This window comes from Myotis yumanensis, unplaced genomic scaffold (genome assembly GCF_028538775.1).
Source record: "Myotis yumanensis isolate MYYU_CA2020_CCGP unplaced genomic scaffold, mMyoYum1.0.hap1 SCAF_4, whole genome shotgun sequence".
In the NCBI taxonomy this organism is placed as follows: domain Eukaryota; kingdom Metazoa; phylum Chordata; class Mammalia; order Chiroptera; family Vespertilionidae; genus Myotis; species Myotis yumanensis.
In genome coordinates, this window is record NW_027223755.1 from 99,202,355 (window position 1) to 99,220,637 (window position 18,283).

An 18,283-nucleotide genomic window follows, 5' to 3' on the forward strand; every position below is an offset into this window, starting at 1 on the left:
GAATCGAACTAGCAACCTTTTGGTGCACAGAACACAGAATGACGCTCAACCGACTGAGCCACTCTGGCCGGGCCCTGTCCCCACTTTCCATGTGGGAAATTGCACTGGGAAGTCACCAAGGTGTTGATGGTATATCTGGGCTCAAAACTGCTGACTCCAAGCTCACCGTGTCTCAGCCCTGTGCACACCAGGTGCCTCCGCTCCGCAACACAAGGATGGTGACCCATGGTCAGTGATGTCATCTCTGGTCACAAAGAGTGGCTGTTCACACACAATGAACCACGTGCAAAGGCCTCCAGATCAGAACATCCTTCTGTGGCCACACTTAGAGGGCCTACCAGAGGCCATGATTTCTGCCTAGAGCCCCAGCAATGTGGCACACTCCAGGATGCCACAGCCTCAGAGCCTCAGTGGGCCATCCTCAAACATGATGGCTAAAACAAATTCATGCCCCTGTCCCCTTCTTCCTCTCACCAGTCGAGGGGAACTGAAGCTCAAATGGTTTGCCTCCTCTCTGTCCAAGGGATCCAGACTCTGCCCTACTTACAGGTGCCCAGGTGATCTGGATGGCCAGGACGTGAACAGCTACCAAAACAAAGAGTGAGAGGGCCTTCCCAAGAGGCTACCAGCATTCCCAAACATGGGCCCTGTTTCCCTTTAGACACCAGGATGCAGAAGGACACACATTTCATCATATTCTAGAGATGACGAAAATCAAAGCCACAAGGCCACCAGTTAGTTAATGGCTGTCTCGGTGATGGCCAGTGGAGGGTGGGCAAGGACTTCCCTTTGGGCCAGAGAGCAAGCCAAGCAGACTTCTGGGTTTCCCTTTTGTTTTGTCCATTCCACTTTCAAATGTGTGTGTAGTACACATGTGTGTGATGACCATCATTTACAAAAGAAAACTGAAAACTGAAAGGTTCTAGGTTTGATTCCGGTCAAGGGCGCATGCCCAGATTGTGGGCTTGATCACCAGTGGGGGACTTGCAGGAGGCAGCCAATCCACCATGATTCTCTCTCATCGTGGATATTTTTGTCTCTCTCTCCCTCTCTCTTCCTCTCTGAAATCAATAAAAATATATTTAAAAAAACAAAAAAACACAAAAAAACCACAGCAGGACGATTTTAGAAGCTCTCAGCCTCCAGCAAGAGGGAGCACTAAGCAAAGATTTTGGTTCTCTTGAGTTTCCATAATTTGTTGTAGCCACCTGTAGGGAGGCGGGGATCCTCCCCAGCTTAAACCCCTTTTCTGGAAACAGCCTCCACCATCCATAGGGGTGGGCCCCAGCTACCACCAGAGCACATGGCCCTCGCCCCCTGGATACAACTGGTTGGCCAAGGTGAACACCTGACCGTGCTGAGCCAATAACCAGACTGTCTTCTCCATGGAAGTGGACTGTGGAACTGGAGGGCCCCTGGTGGGTGGCAGGAGGCTTTACGAATGTCACAGCAACATGATGCTGAGGCCAGAGTGGAAAAGGATCTGACAGTTTCCACTTCTTGATTCCAGAGGACACCCTTGGGTTCCAGAGGACACCCACACACACACCTTTCCAACGCATTCCATTTCTTGCCTAAGCTAATTTCCACAAACACCGTAGCAATAGCCAATTTCCAAAGAATTTAAAATGTAAAAAAAAAGCACTTGGGGAAGTACTCCTTTCAGGGAGAAAAAAAAGAGGTAATCCAATATAAAATATATGCAAAAGATGTCACCAGGCCCCTAACAAAAAGAGGGAGAGATGAATGGCAATTTATAAAAAGGTGCCCAACCTCATTAGTCATCAGGAAAAAGTAAATTACAACTACAATGAGAAATCCCTGGCTAAAAATAAAAAGGAAAGCAACAAATAAAACACACCATGATACTAGCCGTATTGGTGAGAACAGAGAGTCAACGGAACTCTGGTGCTCAGCCGGTGGGTGTGAGCACTGGTTCAATTGCTCCATGAAACCGTAAAAGCTGCTGATGCCACAAATGTGCCCAGAGGGCCACTGAGCTGTGCACTCAAAAACAGTAAAGATAGTAATTATTTATGTGTATTTTACCACAATTAACAAACCTGGAAAAAAAAAAACGAACCCAAAGAAATCAGACTCATGGACACCAAAGCCAGTCACAAGCATGTCCATGGCACATTCTGCATAAGAGACCAAACCAGGAATTTCCCCAGCACCCCTCCACATGAATGAAGCATCAACTGGAAGATCACGTAACAATGAGAGGAAACCAGCTACCACCCATGAACTGTGTACAGGGCCTCTCATCGTCAAATGTGGAGGGAGAGTGTTCAGTTCTGTTTATATCAAATTTAAAAATAGGCCAAACTCACCTCCACCTCTTTAAGATCAGAAAGGGGTTTCCCAGGGAGGAAGAAGATTGTGAAGGGGCACCAGGGGGCTTCATGGGACCACTACTTCAACATGGTGAGTTGTAAACACTGTAAAGGCCACCCCAACTATGAGGAAGAAAGCGCACACACACACCCCTTTTATCCTGGGCAGCACAGCAGCCACTTTCGTGGCATGGGGTAAAAGGCCCCCTTGGTCATCTGGCCACACCAACACTAACTCGGGCTTTCTTTAACTGCCAGGCTTGCAGGCCTTCAGAGAACACAATTTCAAAGGGCCAAGAAAGGTTCTGTACATGCCTGCAAATATGGCAGGGCTGATGTGAAAGTTCAACAAAGCCCAGGGAGAGCAAAGCTGGCAGGAGATGACATAATGCCAGGTTATTGAATCAGAAATGACAATTTCTCAACAATTCCCAAAGAAACTATGAAAGGTCCTCTGCCACACGCATGGAACTGAGTGGGACCTCAGAGACAAACATGCAAAGCTCCAGGGTCCTCTCAAACCCCCGAGGGTGGGCGACACCCAAAAATCAAGACCTGACAAACCTCAGCCCAGGGAGCCGCAGGGTCCACATGCCATGGCAGGCTTCCAAACCCAAGCCATCCTCTGCTTCTTCTTCAGGGAAGTAGGTTATAAGTCCCTTACCCCGTCATGGCCAACTTAAAAGCTTTTTGTTGCTGTTGTTTTCTTATTGTGTTTACCTGAATTTTAACCACTGAAGATTGGAAAATACAGCTCAGTTATACAGCTCTTACAACAAACTCCAAACCAAGTTGACAGGAGCAGAAGCACAGAACTAGTTCTTATGTGAATGGCACAGGTGACATTTAGAGAAGGTGAATGTCCTGATGCCAACAATGATGGTCCAGGTCTTTGAACGGGGAGGTGAAACCCTGTGTGCAGGTGGAGCCCCCTCTTCCCACCCCCATCCCACTGCCACCAACATTTGGGTCTCAGAGTGCAAGTTCACTCTCCCTGGATAGTGATGGCTCGTGGAACCAGAATGCCCCTAGTGACAAAGGACACCCTTAGTCACACAAGCATCCTCCCTCATCTAGAACACCTGCCTCAGTTTTTTCTTTCAGGCACCAAATAAATCAGAGTCAGCAAGGCCCTGCCTGCCCTGGAAAAGATAAACCAACACCAGCATGGAATGTGGTCAGATAGATGTTTCAACCTGAACACAAAAGCACACACCACAAGTCTCCTCACACCCACCTTGGGCCCCTCCATTACGTGGGCGCAGACCCAGAATTCCTGAGCCCCGACCTGACACCCCACAGAATAAGACACAACACAGTCTGCTTGAGCAGCTGGCACACTAGGGAGATGGGGGTCACTTTCTGTAATAATAAATTTGCACAAGCATGTATTAAACGTCTATTGTGCACCAGGCCCAGGGGCTGTGCAACAAAGAGCTCAATCTGATTTCTAGTTCCTCCACTAAAGAGAATAAAAGTCTGGTGTCACAAGGACATGGCAAAGCTCCAAGAAGATAATAGAGGTGAAATGCTCTGAAAGTACACACACCTGATTACAAAAGGGTTAGATCGCCCTGCCCCGCCCCTCCACTCCCCAGGCTGTGGGTCACAAGGCTGACTGCCCCTCCTTCTGACTCTTCTCTGGGGTGATCTGTCCCAGCATGACCTCCCTTAAACACCTGGACAGGGCAGCAAGTAAAGCTCTGAGACATAATTAACAGTAACAACAGCAGTAGGAGAAATAGCTGTGGCAGGAGCCGTCCATGGCCAGGCACTCCATGTGTGCACCTACTGCGCCCCAGGCTCTCTTCCACTGGTGGACACAAACTTCTCTTAAGTGCTTGAATGTGGTGACCTAACACCTGCTTTGACCCTTGGCTAGGGCAAGGGAGTGCAGAAATAAAATCTCACATTTATGGACAACTAATTTTTTGACAAAGGTGCAAAAGCAATTTGATGGGGGGAAAATTCTTTTCAACAAATAGTGTTGAAATAACTGAATATTCATATGCAAAAAAAAAAAATGACCTTAGATCTTTACCCCAACGATATATGAAAACTATTAACTCCAAATGGATCACAGAGCTAAATGTATGAGCTGAAATTATAGAACTTCTAGGGGGGAAAATAGGAGATCTTTGTGACCTTGGGCTAGACAAAGATCTCTTAGGTGCAACTACAAAAACATTAACCATTAAAAGAATCAATGTTGACCTTCACCAAGATGTAAAACTTTTGCTCCTCAAAAAACACTATTAAGAGCCCTAGCCAGTTTGGCTCAGTGGATACAGCGTTGGCCTATGGACTGAAGGATCCCAGGTTCGATTCCGGCCAAGGGCACATGCCCAGGTTGTGGGCTCGATCCCCAGTGTGGGGCGCGCAGGAGGCAGCCAATTAGTGATTCTCTCTCATCATTGATGTTTCTATCTCTTTCTCCCTCTCCCTTCCCCTCTGAAATCAATAAAAAAAATATTTAAAAAAGAAAAGAAATACAATGAAAACAAATCAAATGTTATTAAATTCAAGCTAAGTACTGTTGCAATGCACACTGAAAGTCCAGAAGCAAAAGAAAATTGAACAGGAGATCTTAAAATTTCTCACCACACACATACAAAAGTAACTGAGGTGATAAATGTGTTAACTAGCCTATTGTGGTAATCATTTCCCAATATATACATATATCAAATAATCACACTGTATACCTCAAAGATACACAATGTCATATGTCAATTATATCTTCTTTCCTTAATTGTTATTGATTGATTTTAGAGAGGAAGGGAGATAAACATCAGTTTGTTGTTCCACTTATTGATGCATTCATTGGTTGCTTCCTTTTTTAAAAATAATTTTTTTAAAGAGGCCTTTTAAAAATATATTTTTATTGATTTCAGAGAGGAAGGGAGAGGGAGAGATAGAAACATCAATGATGAGAGAGAATAATTGATCGGCTGCTTCCTGCACCCTCCCCCGCCCCCCCCCCCCCCCCCCCCGCCCTCACTGGGGATCGAGCCCATGTCCCCTTGACTGGAATCAAACTTGGGACCTTTCAGTCCACAGGCCGATGCTCTATCCACTGAGCCAAACCGCCCAGGGCTAAAAATAATTTTTATTGGTTTTCAGAAAGAGATGGAGGGAGGGAGGAAGGGGGAGGAAGAGAGGAAGAGAGAGAGAGAGAGAGAGAGAGAGAGAGAGATTGGTTACCTCCTGAATGAGCCCCAACTAGGGACTGAACCTGCAACCTGGGCACATGCCCTGACCAGGAATCAAACCCACAACATTTCAGTGCATGGGACGATGCTCCAACCACTGAGCAACACCGTCCAGGGCTCATTGGTTGCTTCTTATATGTACCCTGACTGGAGATCAAAACCATACCCTTGTATATCAGGACGATGCTCTAACCAACTGAGCAATCCAACCAGGGCCCAATTATATGTTTTTAAAATATATATCTATCTATATAAACAGGGAATATGCTAATTAGCCAAGCATCATGACCGCTCAGGAGGAGCTGCATGCGCAGATGGGCGGGAGGGGACTGCGTGCCGCCCCCACCCCAGTGGCCACGGGGAGGCTGGGGCTGGGGGTGGGCTAGAGTGGAGACACAACACACAAAGAGACTGGGGCTGGGGGCAGGCTGGAGCGGAGACACAACACACAGGAGCACATTTATGGACAACTAATAAAATCTTGTATGTACCCTAGCCGATACAACGTGGCAGCCAGTGCTACACGGGTCAGGCGCAAGTCCCAGCCCCCTGCGGGGGGCCTCCGGGACACTGTAACATCATGACCACTCAGGAGGAGGCTGCGCACGCAGGTGGGCAGGAGGGGACTGCATGCGTGGTGAGGTCTTTCCCTCTTCTACGCTCTCTAAACATCAATGGAAAAATATCATCAGGTGAGGATAAAAAAAAAAAAGAAAGAAAGAAATGTCATATCCTATGAAAGAGACATCTTGAAAATGCCTAAAGAAAGTTGTCATTTTTTTGTGGTGAAGGGACTGGAGTCCGTGATGATGAAAACACCTTGGTGGCTGCGGCGGCCAGCAGTGGCAGCAGCAGTGGGGTGATGGGGGTAGTGCCTTCCCCGATCAGCCTGGTTGCCTCCTGCAGAGGGAGGTCAGACTGCAGCTCCCAGATTGGAGAGGGTGCAGGTCGGACTGAGGGACCGCCCCTCCCCCCCGCACAAATTTTGTGCACCAGGCCTCTAGTCCTATATAATAAAAGCCTAATATGCAAATTGTCCCCTCAACCGGGAGTTCGGCCAGGAGTTCGACCACTCATTATGATGTGCACTAACCACCAGGGGGCAGTGCAGAACCTGGCGGGCGTCGGCAACATGCTGCGACCTCTCGCTGGCTACCTGGGGGCGGGGGTGACAGGGACGGAGGTGTGGTGAGAATGCAGGGTGTCCGCTGAGCTCACTCCCCCTACTACCCTCCCCTGGGGACACCAGGGCTCGCATGCCAGGGAAGCCCCTGTGCTCAGGTGCCAGGCGCCCACAAGGAGCCGGCCCCACACCTGTGCGGCCTTTTCTGGGTGAGCCGGGCTGTAGCCGCCGGGACCGCAGGGGCCAGTCAGGCTCCCTGTGGGTTTGCGCAGGAGCCCACCTGCAAGGCTGGCTGGCAGAGAGGGTGCTGCCTTCCAGGCTTCTGTGCGGCGCCACTGGGCAGCCCAGAGGCCCATGCTACGCCCTGGACCATGGTGTCCAGTCGCGCTCACCATATCTCTGTGTGGGGGCTCAGGCGCTGTGACTCAGGCGGAGGGGGATGCATGGAGGCCCAGGGGCCCAGGTGCTTCCCAGCGCCCAGGGGTCAGCTGGGACCTGCCCTTCCAAGTGAGACACTCGTGCTTTGAACACCAGCCAGGCCTAGGGACCACACCCGTGCACAAATTTCATGCAACGGGACTCTAGAGAGTGTGTGAGTGTGAGTGTGTGTGTGTGTGTGTGTATAATTTTTAAAAATATTTTTTTATTGATTTTTAGAGAGGGAGTGAGAGAGAAAAACATCAATGATCCCACACTGGGAATTGAACTTCCTGGTTCATAGGTTGATGCTGAGCCATGCCAGCCAGGCCCAATTACCAATTATCATTCATATATATCATATATATGAATATGTATCATATATATCATTCATATATATATATATATATATATATATATATATATATATAAAAAGTGGGGCCTTGACTTATGAGTGTCCCGACTAACGAGTTTTTTGAGATACCAGCTGTCTTTCGGCCAATTTTTTGCATTGAGTTGATAGAGTAATTTGAGTTAACGAGCTCCTTAACGAGCTCCTTAACGAGCTCGGTCTCAGAACGAATTAAACTCCTAAGTCAAGGCCCCACTGTGTGTGTGTGTGTGTGTATACACACACACACACATATATATTTTATATATATATAAAAGGCTAATATGCTAAGTATCCCTCCAACCATCCGACCGGTCGCTATGACAGGCACTGACCATCAGGGGGAAGACCCTCAATGCAGGAGCTGCTGTGACACACACTGGCCATTTACAAAGGAACAGCACCGCAGACCTGGCATCAACAAAGCAACACTCGGCTTCGCCCAAGTGGGACACAGGCCCCTCCACCATCCTGGAGTGACACCCCACCAAATCGCAGCCAATGCTACCAAGACCCCATGGCACAAAATGCGGCACAATGCTCAGCCCAGCCTGGAAACAGTCACTGTGGGCACCGGTAATGATGTCATATAGCAATGCCCAGCTTCCTCTCCCTAACAATTAGCCTCCTTGCAGTTTCTCCAGCCCAGGAACAGGACTTGCTTTATAGCCAGGTGCAAACATTTTACACTTTAACCAAATGTCTGTGAAGCATGTTCCCATGCCTCATCTCAGTTGATCCTCACAGAAGTCCTGGAGTAAGTAGATAGGAGACTCGGTAGAATCCTATTTTCTTTTCATTAGCCGGAAAACGGAAATTTAGAAAGTTTAGAAACTTGACCTGAATGAAAAGAAGTAAAAAATGGTGGACCTTGAAAATGACTTCAGGTTTTCTCATTGCACAGAATACAGTCCAGGGGTCCTTAAACTTTTTAAACAGGGGGCCAGTTCACTGTCCCTCAGACCGTTGGAGGGCCAGACTATAGTTTAAAAAACAACTATGAACAAATTCCTATGCACACTGCACATATCTTATTTTGAAGTAAAAAAACAAAATGGAAACAAATACAATATTTGTATTTGCATGTGGCCCGCGGGCCGTAGTTTAAGGACCCCTGATATAGTCAAACACTGCTGCAGTTAAATATTTTACCATTTGTTCTCCCTGTGTGATCTACAATAATAATCTGCTTCGTATTGATATTTACTGCTGTGTTGCTGACAATTACCTAAAAGAGAAGTTGGGGTGCTTCACTGGGCTGGAAAAAGTTTAGCTAAATCAGAAAGCAGGTCTAATTAAGCGAGTTTATTCTATAAAAGGCTAAGTTGACTCACACATGTGCGATACATATAAAGCTCTTGCTGGTACCAATCACTCACGTGTGTTTTGATCTGTCATTGTCAATCGTGAATTTAGTTGACATTTCTATTATAGAAAAAGAGCAGCCGAAACCGGTTTGGCTCAGTGGATAGAGCGTCGGCCTGCGGACTGAAAGGTCCCAAGTTCGATTCCGGTCAAGGGCATGTACCTGGGTTGCGGGCACATCCCCAGTAGGAGATGTGCAGGAGGCAGCTGGTCGATGTTTCTCTCTCATTGATGTTTCTAACTCTCTATCTCTCTCCCTTCCTCTCTGTAAAAAATCAATAAAATATATAAAAAAAGAAAAAGGGCAAATAGTGATATTAAAATATTTCTTCTAATTAATTTCCTTTCAATGTGCACGAATCTGTGCACCTGACTACTAAGATCTTAATAAAGCTTAGTGAAAAACTGGACAGTTAGAGATGTTTAAAAAATATTAGCACCAAGGATTCCTTCTCCTTGTATAATCAACAAAATGGCAGAGACCTGAAAAGGTAACAACTTTCTCATTAAAACAACTGAGCCCAGCTGCTGTGGCTCAGTGGTTGAACATCAACCTCTGAACCAGAAGGTCATGGTTTGATTCCCAGTCAGGGCACATGCCCAGGTTGTGGACTCCATCCCCAGTGTGGGGCGTGCAGAAGGCAGCCGATCAATGATTCTCTCATCATTAATGTTCCTATTTCTCTCTCCCTCTCCCTTCCTCTCTGAAATCAATAAAAATATATTTAAAAATAATAATAATAATTAAAAAAAAAATAAATCAATTGAAAGATCCTTTGGGGAACCTGCTAAAATCATCTCAAATGCTCCTGTAGTCCCCAGTCTACTGCTAGGAACACATACTAAAGTACTGCTAAGATCCCCTCTGCCTCCAACTGACCCTCTCCAAGCAAGGGACAAAGAAGCAGAAAGGACAGCTTTGGACTGGACAGGCCCCAAACACTGCAGTCACTGGCAGCAAAACCAAGGTGGTCCATGGCATTCACCTGGGTGCCAGTACCAATCTACTAGTTGTAGCTGACTTGGGTGTTCATTGGTGGATTCTGAAACCAAGTCCAGGCTCAGCTGGAAAGAGTGTCCTGAGTGATTAGCAAGGTCTGCCACGCAGAACCTGAAAATGGTGCTGCAAATGCCTGTATTTGTGGCTTTGTCCAGAGGTCCAAGAGAAGCCCTAGTCACTTTGGCTCAGTGAATAGAGCATCAGCTAGTGGACTGAAAAATCTCGGGTTTGATTCGTGTCCATGGCAAGTACCTCAGCTGCAGGCTCAATCCCCAGTCCTGGTAGGGGCGCGTGCAGGAGGCAACCAATCGATATGTGTCTGTCTGTCTCTCCCCTTCCCTTCCACTCTCTCTAAAAATCAATGGAAAAAATATCCTCGGGTGAGGATTAACAAACAAAAAAAAGGCCCAAGTGAAGGGACATCAAGTTTGCTCTGGTCCCAGGTGCCACATTAAACTTTTTAAAATATATATATATATGTTTTTTATTGATTTCAGAGAGTGGAAGGGAGAGGGAGAGAGATAGAAACATCAATGATGAAAGAATCACTGATCAGCTGCCTCCTGCATGCCCCCTACTGGGGATTAGCCTGAAACCTAGGTATGTGCCCTGACCAGGAATCAAACCATGACCACTGAACCACACAAGCCTGGCACCACATTAAGCTTTTTTGTATCTCTGCCACACCACTGCTAACTGCTATTAGGGTCTGAGCTAATCACCGTATTTCCTTCTTAAGCCATTATAGCAGCTAATACTTTTCGAGGGTTCTTAGGTGTGAGGCACTGTTCTGAGTACTGTACAAGGATCAGCCCATTTTACAGATGAGGAAACTGTGACCCAGGGGCCGAAGCAACTTGCCTAAGGTCACTCGGCTAAAGACAGGCTGGAAGAACATAAGCGATGAAAAGGATGACTTCAACAGCTGCTCCATCAGATCTGGGGAAGTCAGCCCATAGAGCCTCCAGGGGGTCCCCCAAACCAGGCTGGGCTGCCCTGCCTTTGTGCCTGGGACACAAGCAGGCATGGGGAACTGCCCAACTAGTAGGCAACAGTACCTTCTGCCCGGCTGTGATTGCATCTCCTTCTGACTGTCCTAAATCCATATCCACCCTCTTTATATCCAGTAGCTCCAGACACTCCACTTCTTTCACCTTCCCAAATCAGGGCAGGGCAGTTCTCAAACTTGAGCGGACAATAGACTATAGGTTATAAATGCAGGTTCCTAGGCCCAGGCAGGTCTGAAGCAGGGCCTGGGAACTGTGCCCACAGGCCAGCTGTGAGGCCTAGAAGATCACATCAGATCAGATGCTTCAGAAGCCAGGGTCAGAGGACCACACATGGACGTCCCCATGTTGTCCAAACTCCCTATCCTCTTTCTTCTCTTTCCATGGCAAATGACCAGATGAGGAGAAGGACAATAAGGAACTGGGGCCAAAGTTCTGGGTCAGGCCACACTTCTTATTAAAGGCACCAGAACAGAGCAGGAACAGCTCATCTGGGAGCCGGATTCCTGGTCCCAGATGTGCTTCCAATCCCTCCCCGAGTCCTCCGGAAAGTCACACCCTCCCTGGTGGCTCAGGTCCCTCGTCACAAAAAAAGGAGACCAGAGAACCCAGAGGTCCCCTCCCACCATTCTCCTGTTCTCCAAAAAGACTCCCAGCCTCTTCCCCGGCGGTTAGAATCATCTCCCCACCATCCACAGGCGCCAGGAGTCCCAGGAGAGCTACGTCTCTGTCCATATGGGATAGAGAGCGTCCTGAACCCTGCCTGGGTCTTCGCACCAAGTCACCAAAGAGAGCCCAAACCGGCGATGGTGTGATGTCAATCTTCATGACAATGACCACTTTGTAAGCACAAGCGAAGCGCCGGGCACAGTGCTAACCCCTTGGCAGCGTCGCGCCCGAAACCTCATCCGGGCCCTAGCAAGTCCCCGAGGGTCTCCCCAGGGTGCAGACCAGGAGCCGAGGCCCTCAGGGCGACGTGACTGACCCAAGGTCACCCAGCCTGGACGAGGAGGTCCGTCCGGGACCCCACGCACGCCCCGGGGGCCGGGTCGAGGGCGCGCGGAGCTCCGGGCAGGAAGACGGCAGGCAAGGCCGGGAACCCAGTAGAGCTCCCAGCCGACCCCGGCGCGGAGGGCCCCGCACCGGCGCGCCTCGCCAGTCCCGCCGGCCGCCAAGTCCGCGCCACGCCACGCCGTCGGCGCCCGAGTCCGCCACTCACCGCACTTCGGGGGATAGCGATAGGCCGAGTTCGCCTGAATGTCGATGTCCTCCACGCCCGCAATGCGTCGGCTCAGGATGGAGCCCATGGTCACAGCGGGCCGGGCCGGCCAGGACCGAGTAGGATGGGGGCGGCAGCAGCGGCGTCTTCACGCTGACATGGCCAGGAGCAGGCCGCACGGACGCCAGCCCACGGCCGCGGAAGCCTCAGCCTCCGAGCCCCCACCCCCGACTCGGCCGGGCTGACGCTACGGCAGCCCTCCGCCCCCGACCCAGGCACCTCGGGAAATGGAGTCCCCTCGCCTCCGAGGGCACCGGGCTGCGGCGCGGAGAGCGCGCCTATCAACTACATTTCCCAGGATGCTCCTCGCCCGGGTCCTCTGAAGTTGTTGACAAGCGCTCCGGGACAAACCAAATGGATCAGAATCCAGAGAGGCGCAACCATCACCCGCAACGCGAGTTGTCCTTCCCTCTGCATTCGAAGCACTGCACCAACGTTGTAGCTCTTTAGCCTCCTAGTAATCTGTTCACATGTAGACCCTTCTATTTATCCCCCTTCCATTTACCCCTCTCTGAAATGTCTCCCTGAGCCACCATGGTTCTCCCCGCTTCCCAGGGTTTATCTCCTGTCCCGGCCAGCAGAGGGCACACGTTTTCTTGCCACCCCAAGCTTACCTGGAGAGGTGCTCAGAGGAAGCAAAGGGCCTGACTTATCCTTTTCCAGAATTCAAGGCATCTTTCCGACATTACGTCCAGAACAATTATTTTGAACACATAATTTTAAAGCGACCCCCCCCCCCCCCAAAGAGGCAGTAGACCTCTCCCCTTTTTACAGGTAGAGAAACTGAAGCACGAAAAAGGGAGGTCTGCATATAAGGTCAGGATTAAAGCTTTTCTGGTTGCAATGAACTTTCCTGGCTTTTTAAAAATACATATTTTTAAAATTGATTTTAAAGAGGAAAGGAGAGGGAGAGACAGAAAAATCAATGATGAAAGAGAATCATTGATTGGCTGCCTCCTGCACACCCCGCACTGGGGATGGAGCCTGCAACCTGTGCATGTGCTCTGACCAAGAATCCAACTGCAACCTCCAGGTTCATAGGTCAATGTTCAACCACTGAGCCAGGTGGACCTGGCTCCTGGCTTTTGACTTACATAAAACTCAGTAAGCAGGAAACATGGGGCTGTTTTTACCTACTTTTCAGTTAAGAAACTGGGGTTCCTAGAAGAAAGTGACTTCCCCAGTAGAGCCTGCTGTATCAAGAAAGAAACTATGGAGGGCAGCAGCTGGAAGAGTCTCAAATGGTAAGTTCACCACAATCCACATTAAAATGAGTCTTCTACCTTTCTAGAGGCCAGAATCCAGAACACTACCTTCTGTTGTCAGGGGACCAGGAAGCCAAAACGAATAAAGAAAGTGAAAGAGTTGGATGATTGTGAGGGAGAGGCCATGTCTTGGAAGAGCTTGATTAAATCTCTCTGCTCCACAACTAAGACCCTTTTTAGTGAGCACCTACTACATTCCAGACATTGTGTTGAGGGCTTTGCACATATTCTCATTTAATTCTCTAATGTCAGTTCTATTTTCATTTCCAATTTACAGAAAAGTGAGGCTGGGAGAGGTGAAGTACCCCACTCAGGTCACGTAGTATATAAGTGGTAAAGCTGAAATTTGAACCAGGCCACGTCTTTTAACACCACACTTCCCTGCCACCTCAGAGACAGGAAGGCTCCAGTGTGCCAGATTTCATATCTCTTGTCCCCAGGTGGGCCTGAAAACACCCCCACCCCATGTGATCTTTCTTCCCTTAAATTTCTTTCTGTTGAATCACATAATATTTGTATATAGACCAGCACTGATTCATTGTGTAGATATACCAACACTGCATTCAATTTACCAACCTCCCTCTTTGTGGGGTGGGAGGAGAGTACTGAAGACCCTGATGTTCCCACTGAAAAAATAACCCTCAGGGCATGTCCTCCCTATGGATCCTGGGTCAGGGAGTCATTTCCATGGAGCCATTTTTATTTGGCTAATTAAACATTCCTCCTAATAGAGCTTTGGATTTGTAGTGTATTTTCCTGTGTTTATCCATGCCCAACTGGGAGACAGTCCCTTTTTAAAAAAAAAAAATCTTTATTGTTTAAAGTAGTACATGAGTGTCCTTTTTCCCCCATTGACCTCTCCCCCGCCACCCCCACCCCCAAGCACAAGCCCTCACCCCCCTACTGTCTGTGTCCATTGGTTTTGCTCATATGCATGCATACAAGTCTTTTGGTTGATCTTACCCCCTCACTGCCTGCGCCCCCCCCCCCACCCCCGCCCGCCCTCATAGGTTACAGTCTGTTCGATGTTTCTATGACTCTGGTTCTGTTTTTGTTCATCAGTTTATGTTGTTCATTATAATCCTCTTTTTCTTTTCTTTTTTTGGCAGTCCCTTTCTGATTTGGTATTAGTTCCACTACCAACATCTTGACTGATTCACTTATTTATTCGACAAACATTTATCATGCAGCTACTATGTAACAGGCAAAGAGAGAGGCAATAGGGATCAAAGGGAGAAACCACCAGATATGGAGCTTGGAGGATAGTGAGGAAACAGACACTAAAAATGTTAAAGGCCCTGGCATTTGTTGGTTAGAGTGTCATCCTGATATGCCAAGGTTGTGGGTTCAATCCCTGGTTAGGGCATATATAAGAATCAACCAGTGGCCCTAGCCAGTTTGCCTTAATGGATAGAGCATCGGCCTGTGTACTGAAGGGTCCCAGGTTTGATTCTGGTCAAGGGCACATGCCCAGGTTTTGGGCTCGATCCCCAGTAGGGGCTGTGCAGGAGGCAGCTGATCAATGATTCTCTCTCATCATTGATGTTTCTATCTCTCTCTCCCTTCCTCTCTGAAATAAAAAATATATTTAAAAAAAGAATGCATAAATAAGTGGAACAACAAATCAATGATTCTCCCTTCTCTCTGTCTCTAAAATCAATTTTAAAAACTTTATTAAGAAGTATATAAATACAAGATGTGGAGGGTACTATGGGGGAATGGATTGAGATGCAATAATAGGAGAGACCTTCTATTGATAGGGGAGTGAGGGAAGGCATCTCTGAGGAGGTTACATTTAAGCCTGGACTTGAAATATAAGTAAGAGCTAACCAGGCAAACTCTGAGGGGATTAAGCCAGGTTCCAGGCAGGGGGAACAGCATGGACAAAGACTCTGAGGCAGCACAGAGCTGATTATGATCCATGAGCTCAAAGGCCAGTGTGGCTAGAATCAAGTAAAGGGAAGAGTATGGGAACAGAGATCAGCCAGCCAGCCAGCATTGGGTCATATGAAACAAAAAAACATTGATTTGTTGTTCCACTTATTTATGCATTCTTTTTTTAAATATATTTTTTTATTTCAGAGAGGAAGGGAGAGGGAGAGGGTTTGGCTCAGTGGCTAGAGCTTTGGCCCACAGACTGAAGGGTCCTGGATTCTATTCTGATCAAGAGCATATACCTTGGTTGCAGGCTCAATCCCTGGCCCTATTCAGGGCAAGTGCAGGAGGCAGCCAATCAATGTGTCTCTCTCACATCAATGTTTCTCTCACTCTGTCTCTCCCCCTCCCTTCCACTCTAAAAAAAAAAAAAAAATCCTCAGGTGAGGATTAAAACACACACACACACACACACACACACACACACAGGCCCTAGGCACAGTTCATGGCCTCCAGGGGTGAGTCCCTCAAGTCTACACTTCTTCTCAAGCCTCTTTTAGAGGGCAGGATCCTCAACTATTCATCCTTGTGCTCCCAGAGCCAAGCACCCAGTGTACTATGTCTGATAAACACATCTGTGGAGTGATCGAAAGAATGGAGGTGGGGAGGAGGAGGCCAAGGGACGCTGAGAAGGCCGGGACCCTGCACCTCTGTGAACTGGCTACGCCAACTGTGGCAAGGCCCTCACCTCTCTGGACCTCAGAAAAGATGAGGGCACTGCCTGAAATGCATTTTACTTTCTCATCCCCCATCTACTAGCCTCAGCTGGCAGGCCCCATCTGAGCCTGCTAAAAAAGCCAAAGTCCACTTTCTAGCCAGGCTGATCCTGGCTGAAAACAAGGTTTTTTACTTCTCTGCTGTTCCTGGAAAACAAGCTAGCTGGGGGACTGTATGGGGCCCGAGGGGTGACCTTTGCTCCTGCCAGCCCCACCTACCCCACCCCAGTCTGGGCTGGACAAGCCTATGCAGGTACCTGAGTGGTGCCTGGATGAGGGTGGGGGAAGGTACTTCCTGCTTCCCTCAGCAGGAAAAGCCCCCAGTAGGCCCTGCCAACACTCACCCTTCCTTACCAGAAACACATCCTGCTGGCTCACTGCATGCCTGCTCTTCTTCAAGGGCCCTGAACACTGGAAAAAGTGTCAGAAGTCCTGGATTCCAGCCTCAGATTCCTTATCTGTAAAATGGGCTTGGACTCACTAGACAGAGGCAAAGAGGTGAGTACTAGAAATGGTTTGCTGAATGCCAGGCCCATGTTGAGCTCCTCCCTGGCATTACTCCATAGCAGTCCTGGGAGAGCTCCTGGCTCTCACCTTCAGTTCTACAAATGAGGAAACTGAACTTGCCCAACATCAGAGTCATTAAGTGGCAGTGTCAGGACTGGCAACCAGGTTTGTCTGGCTCCGGAACTTGTTCACCTTCCACCATGCCCTGTTGCTGGCCCAGTGGTAACAAACAGTACCTATACTCAGAGCTGCCTATCCTGTGCCGCGTACTTTGCCCACATTAATTCATGTTTATGATGCTAGACATCAACTGCAGGCCCTCTACTGGAAATGGAGACAGTCAACTCTTGCTTCATGGTTGACACTCAGCCACTGAGAGACACTGGCTCGAGGAGCCATTCTTTTTTGTTGTTGTTAGTCCTCACCTGAGAATATTTTTCCATTGATTTTTAGAGACAGTGGAAGGGAGAGGGAGAGACAGAGAGAAACAACGATGTGAGAGAAACACATCGATTGGTTGGCACCCTGACCAGGGCCCGGGAGCCCGCAACCAAGGCATGTGTCCTTTACCAGAATCAAACCCAGGACCCTTCAGTCAGTCCGTGGGCCCACATCTATCCACTGAACCAAACCGGCTAGGGCAGGCCATTCTTTTTTTTTTTTTTTTTAATACATTTTTATTGATTTTTTACAGAGAGGAAGAGAGAGGGATAGAGAGTTAGAAACATTGATGAATGAGAAACATCGATCAGCTGCCTCCTGCACACCTCCCACTGGAGATGTGCCCGCAACGAAGGTACATGCCCTTGACTGGAATCGAACCTGGGACCTTTCAGTCCACAGGCTCTATCCACATGCCCTTGACTGGAATCGAACCTGGGACCTTTCAGTCCACAGGCTCTATCCACCTAGCCAAACCGGTTGGGGCAGGCCATTCTTAATAAGAGCAGAGATTTCCTGGCACCACCAGGGTTTGGGAAAAATGGTGGAGACTGAATGATCTCTATAAGACAGAAGAAAGGCCAGTGGACAGGTGACTTCAGCCAGGGCTGAAGCACCCACTGGAAGGGGACTCTTTCAGCCAATGGATCAAGCTCCCCACTCTAGCAGGGCTCGAATCCCTCCTCCACATATACCAGCTTCCCCTGTCCCTCACAACTCCCCATCCTCCTCCCACTCGCCAAAGTCAACCTCTGGAAGGGTTGAGGGATCCAGGAAAAGCACCGCAGAGAAAGCACTGCAAGTCTCTACTCCCCCCCTCTGGGGGAGGGGAGGGCACCCGCCCCAGTGTGAGACAGTCCCTCCCCTCATTTCAATCCAATTCTGAGGACTAGGCCCTGGGCAGGGGCGGGCTCCAGAACCAAACACATCCAGACAATCCCCGGAGCCCACTGGATCCCTCTGTCACCATCTGGTCCCCACGCCGCCACAGCCAGTGATTCTAATGTGGATAACGGATCAGCTCTATTAAAACCCTTCAGTGGCCTTTAACCCACCACTTGCATGTTTCCTGAGAGCACTTCCCACACTTGCAATTCATTTGTCCTTGGGGTTTCTGACACGCGCCCCCACCCCAGCCCCGCCACCAGCGGACCCCTCTTGGGTTTGCTCTCTCTCTGTACCCGGGTCACATCGGAGCCCGGGACAGAGTCAGGGCCCAACAAGTGAAACTGGCCTAGGAAGCGAGGAACCGGGGCAAGGTCATTCAGAGCGGTGACCGAGCCACTCCGCCT

The 18,283-nt window shown here is 48.9% G+C and overlaps 1 protein-coding gene across 2 annotated transcripts in view; it reads right to left on the bottom strand.

Moving 5' to 3' along the window:
- The window catches only part of MGRN1 (mahogunin ring finger 1), a 48,969-nt gene extending 36,678 nt beyond the window's left edge, over positions 1–12,291 (bottom strand). For both annotated transcript variants that reach the window (XM_070413074.1, XM_070413073.1), the window contains exon 1: positions 12,068–12,291. In XM_070413074.1, coding sequence (XP_070269175.1) covers positions 12,068–12,155 — 88 coding nt within the window. In that variant the 5' untranslated portion in view covers positions 12,156–12,291. The remainder of the gene's footprint in view (positions 1–12,067) is intronic.
- Positions 12,292–18,283: the final 5,992 nt, after the last annotated feature.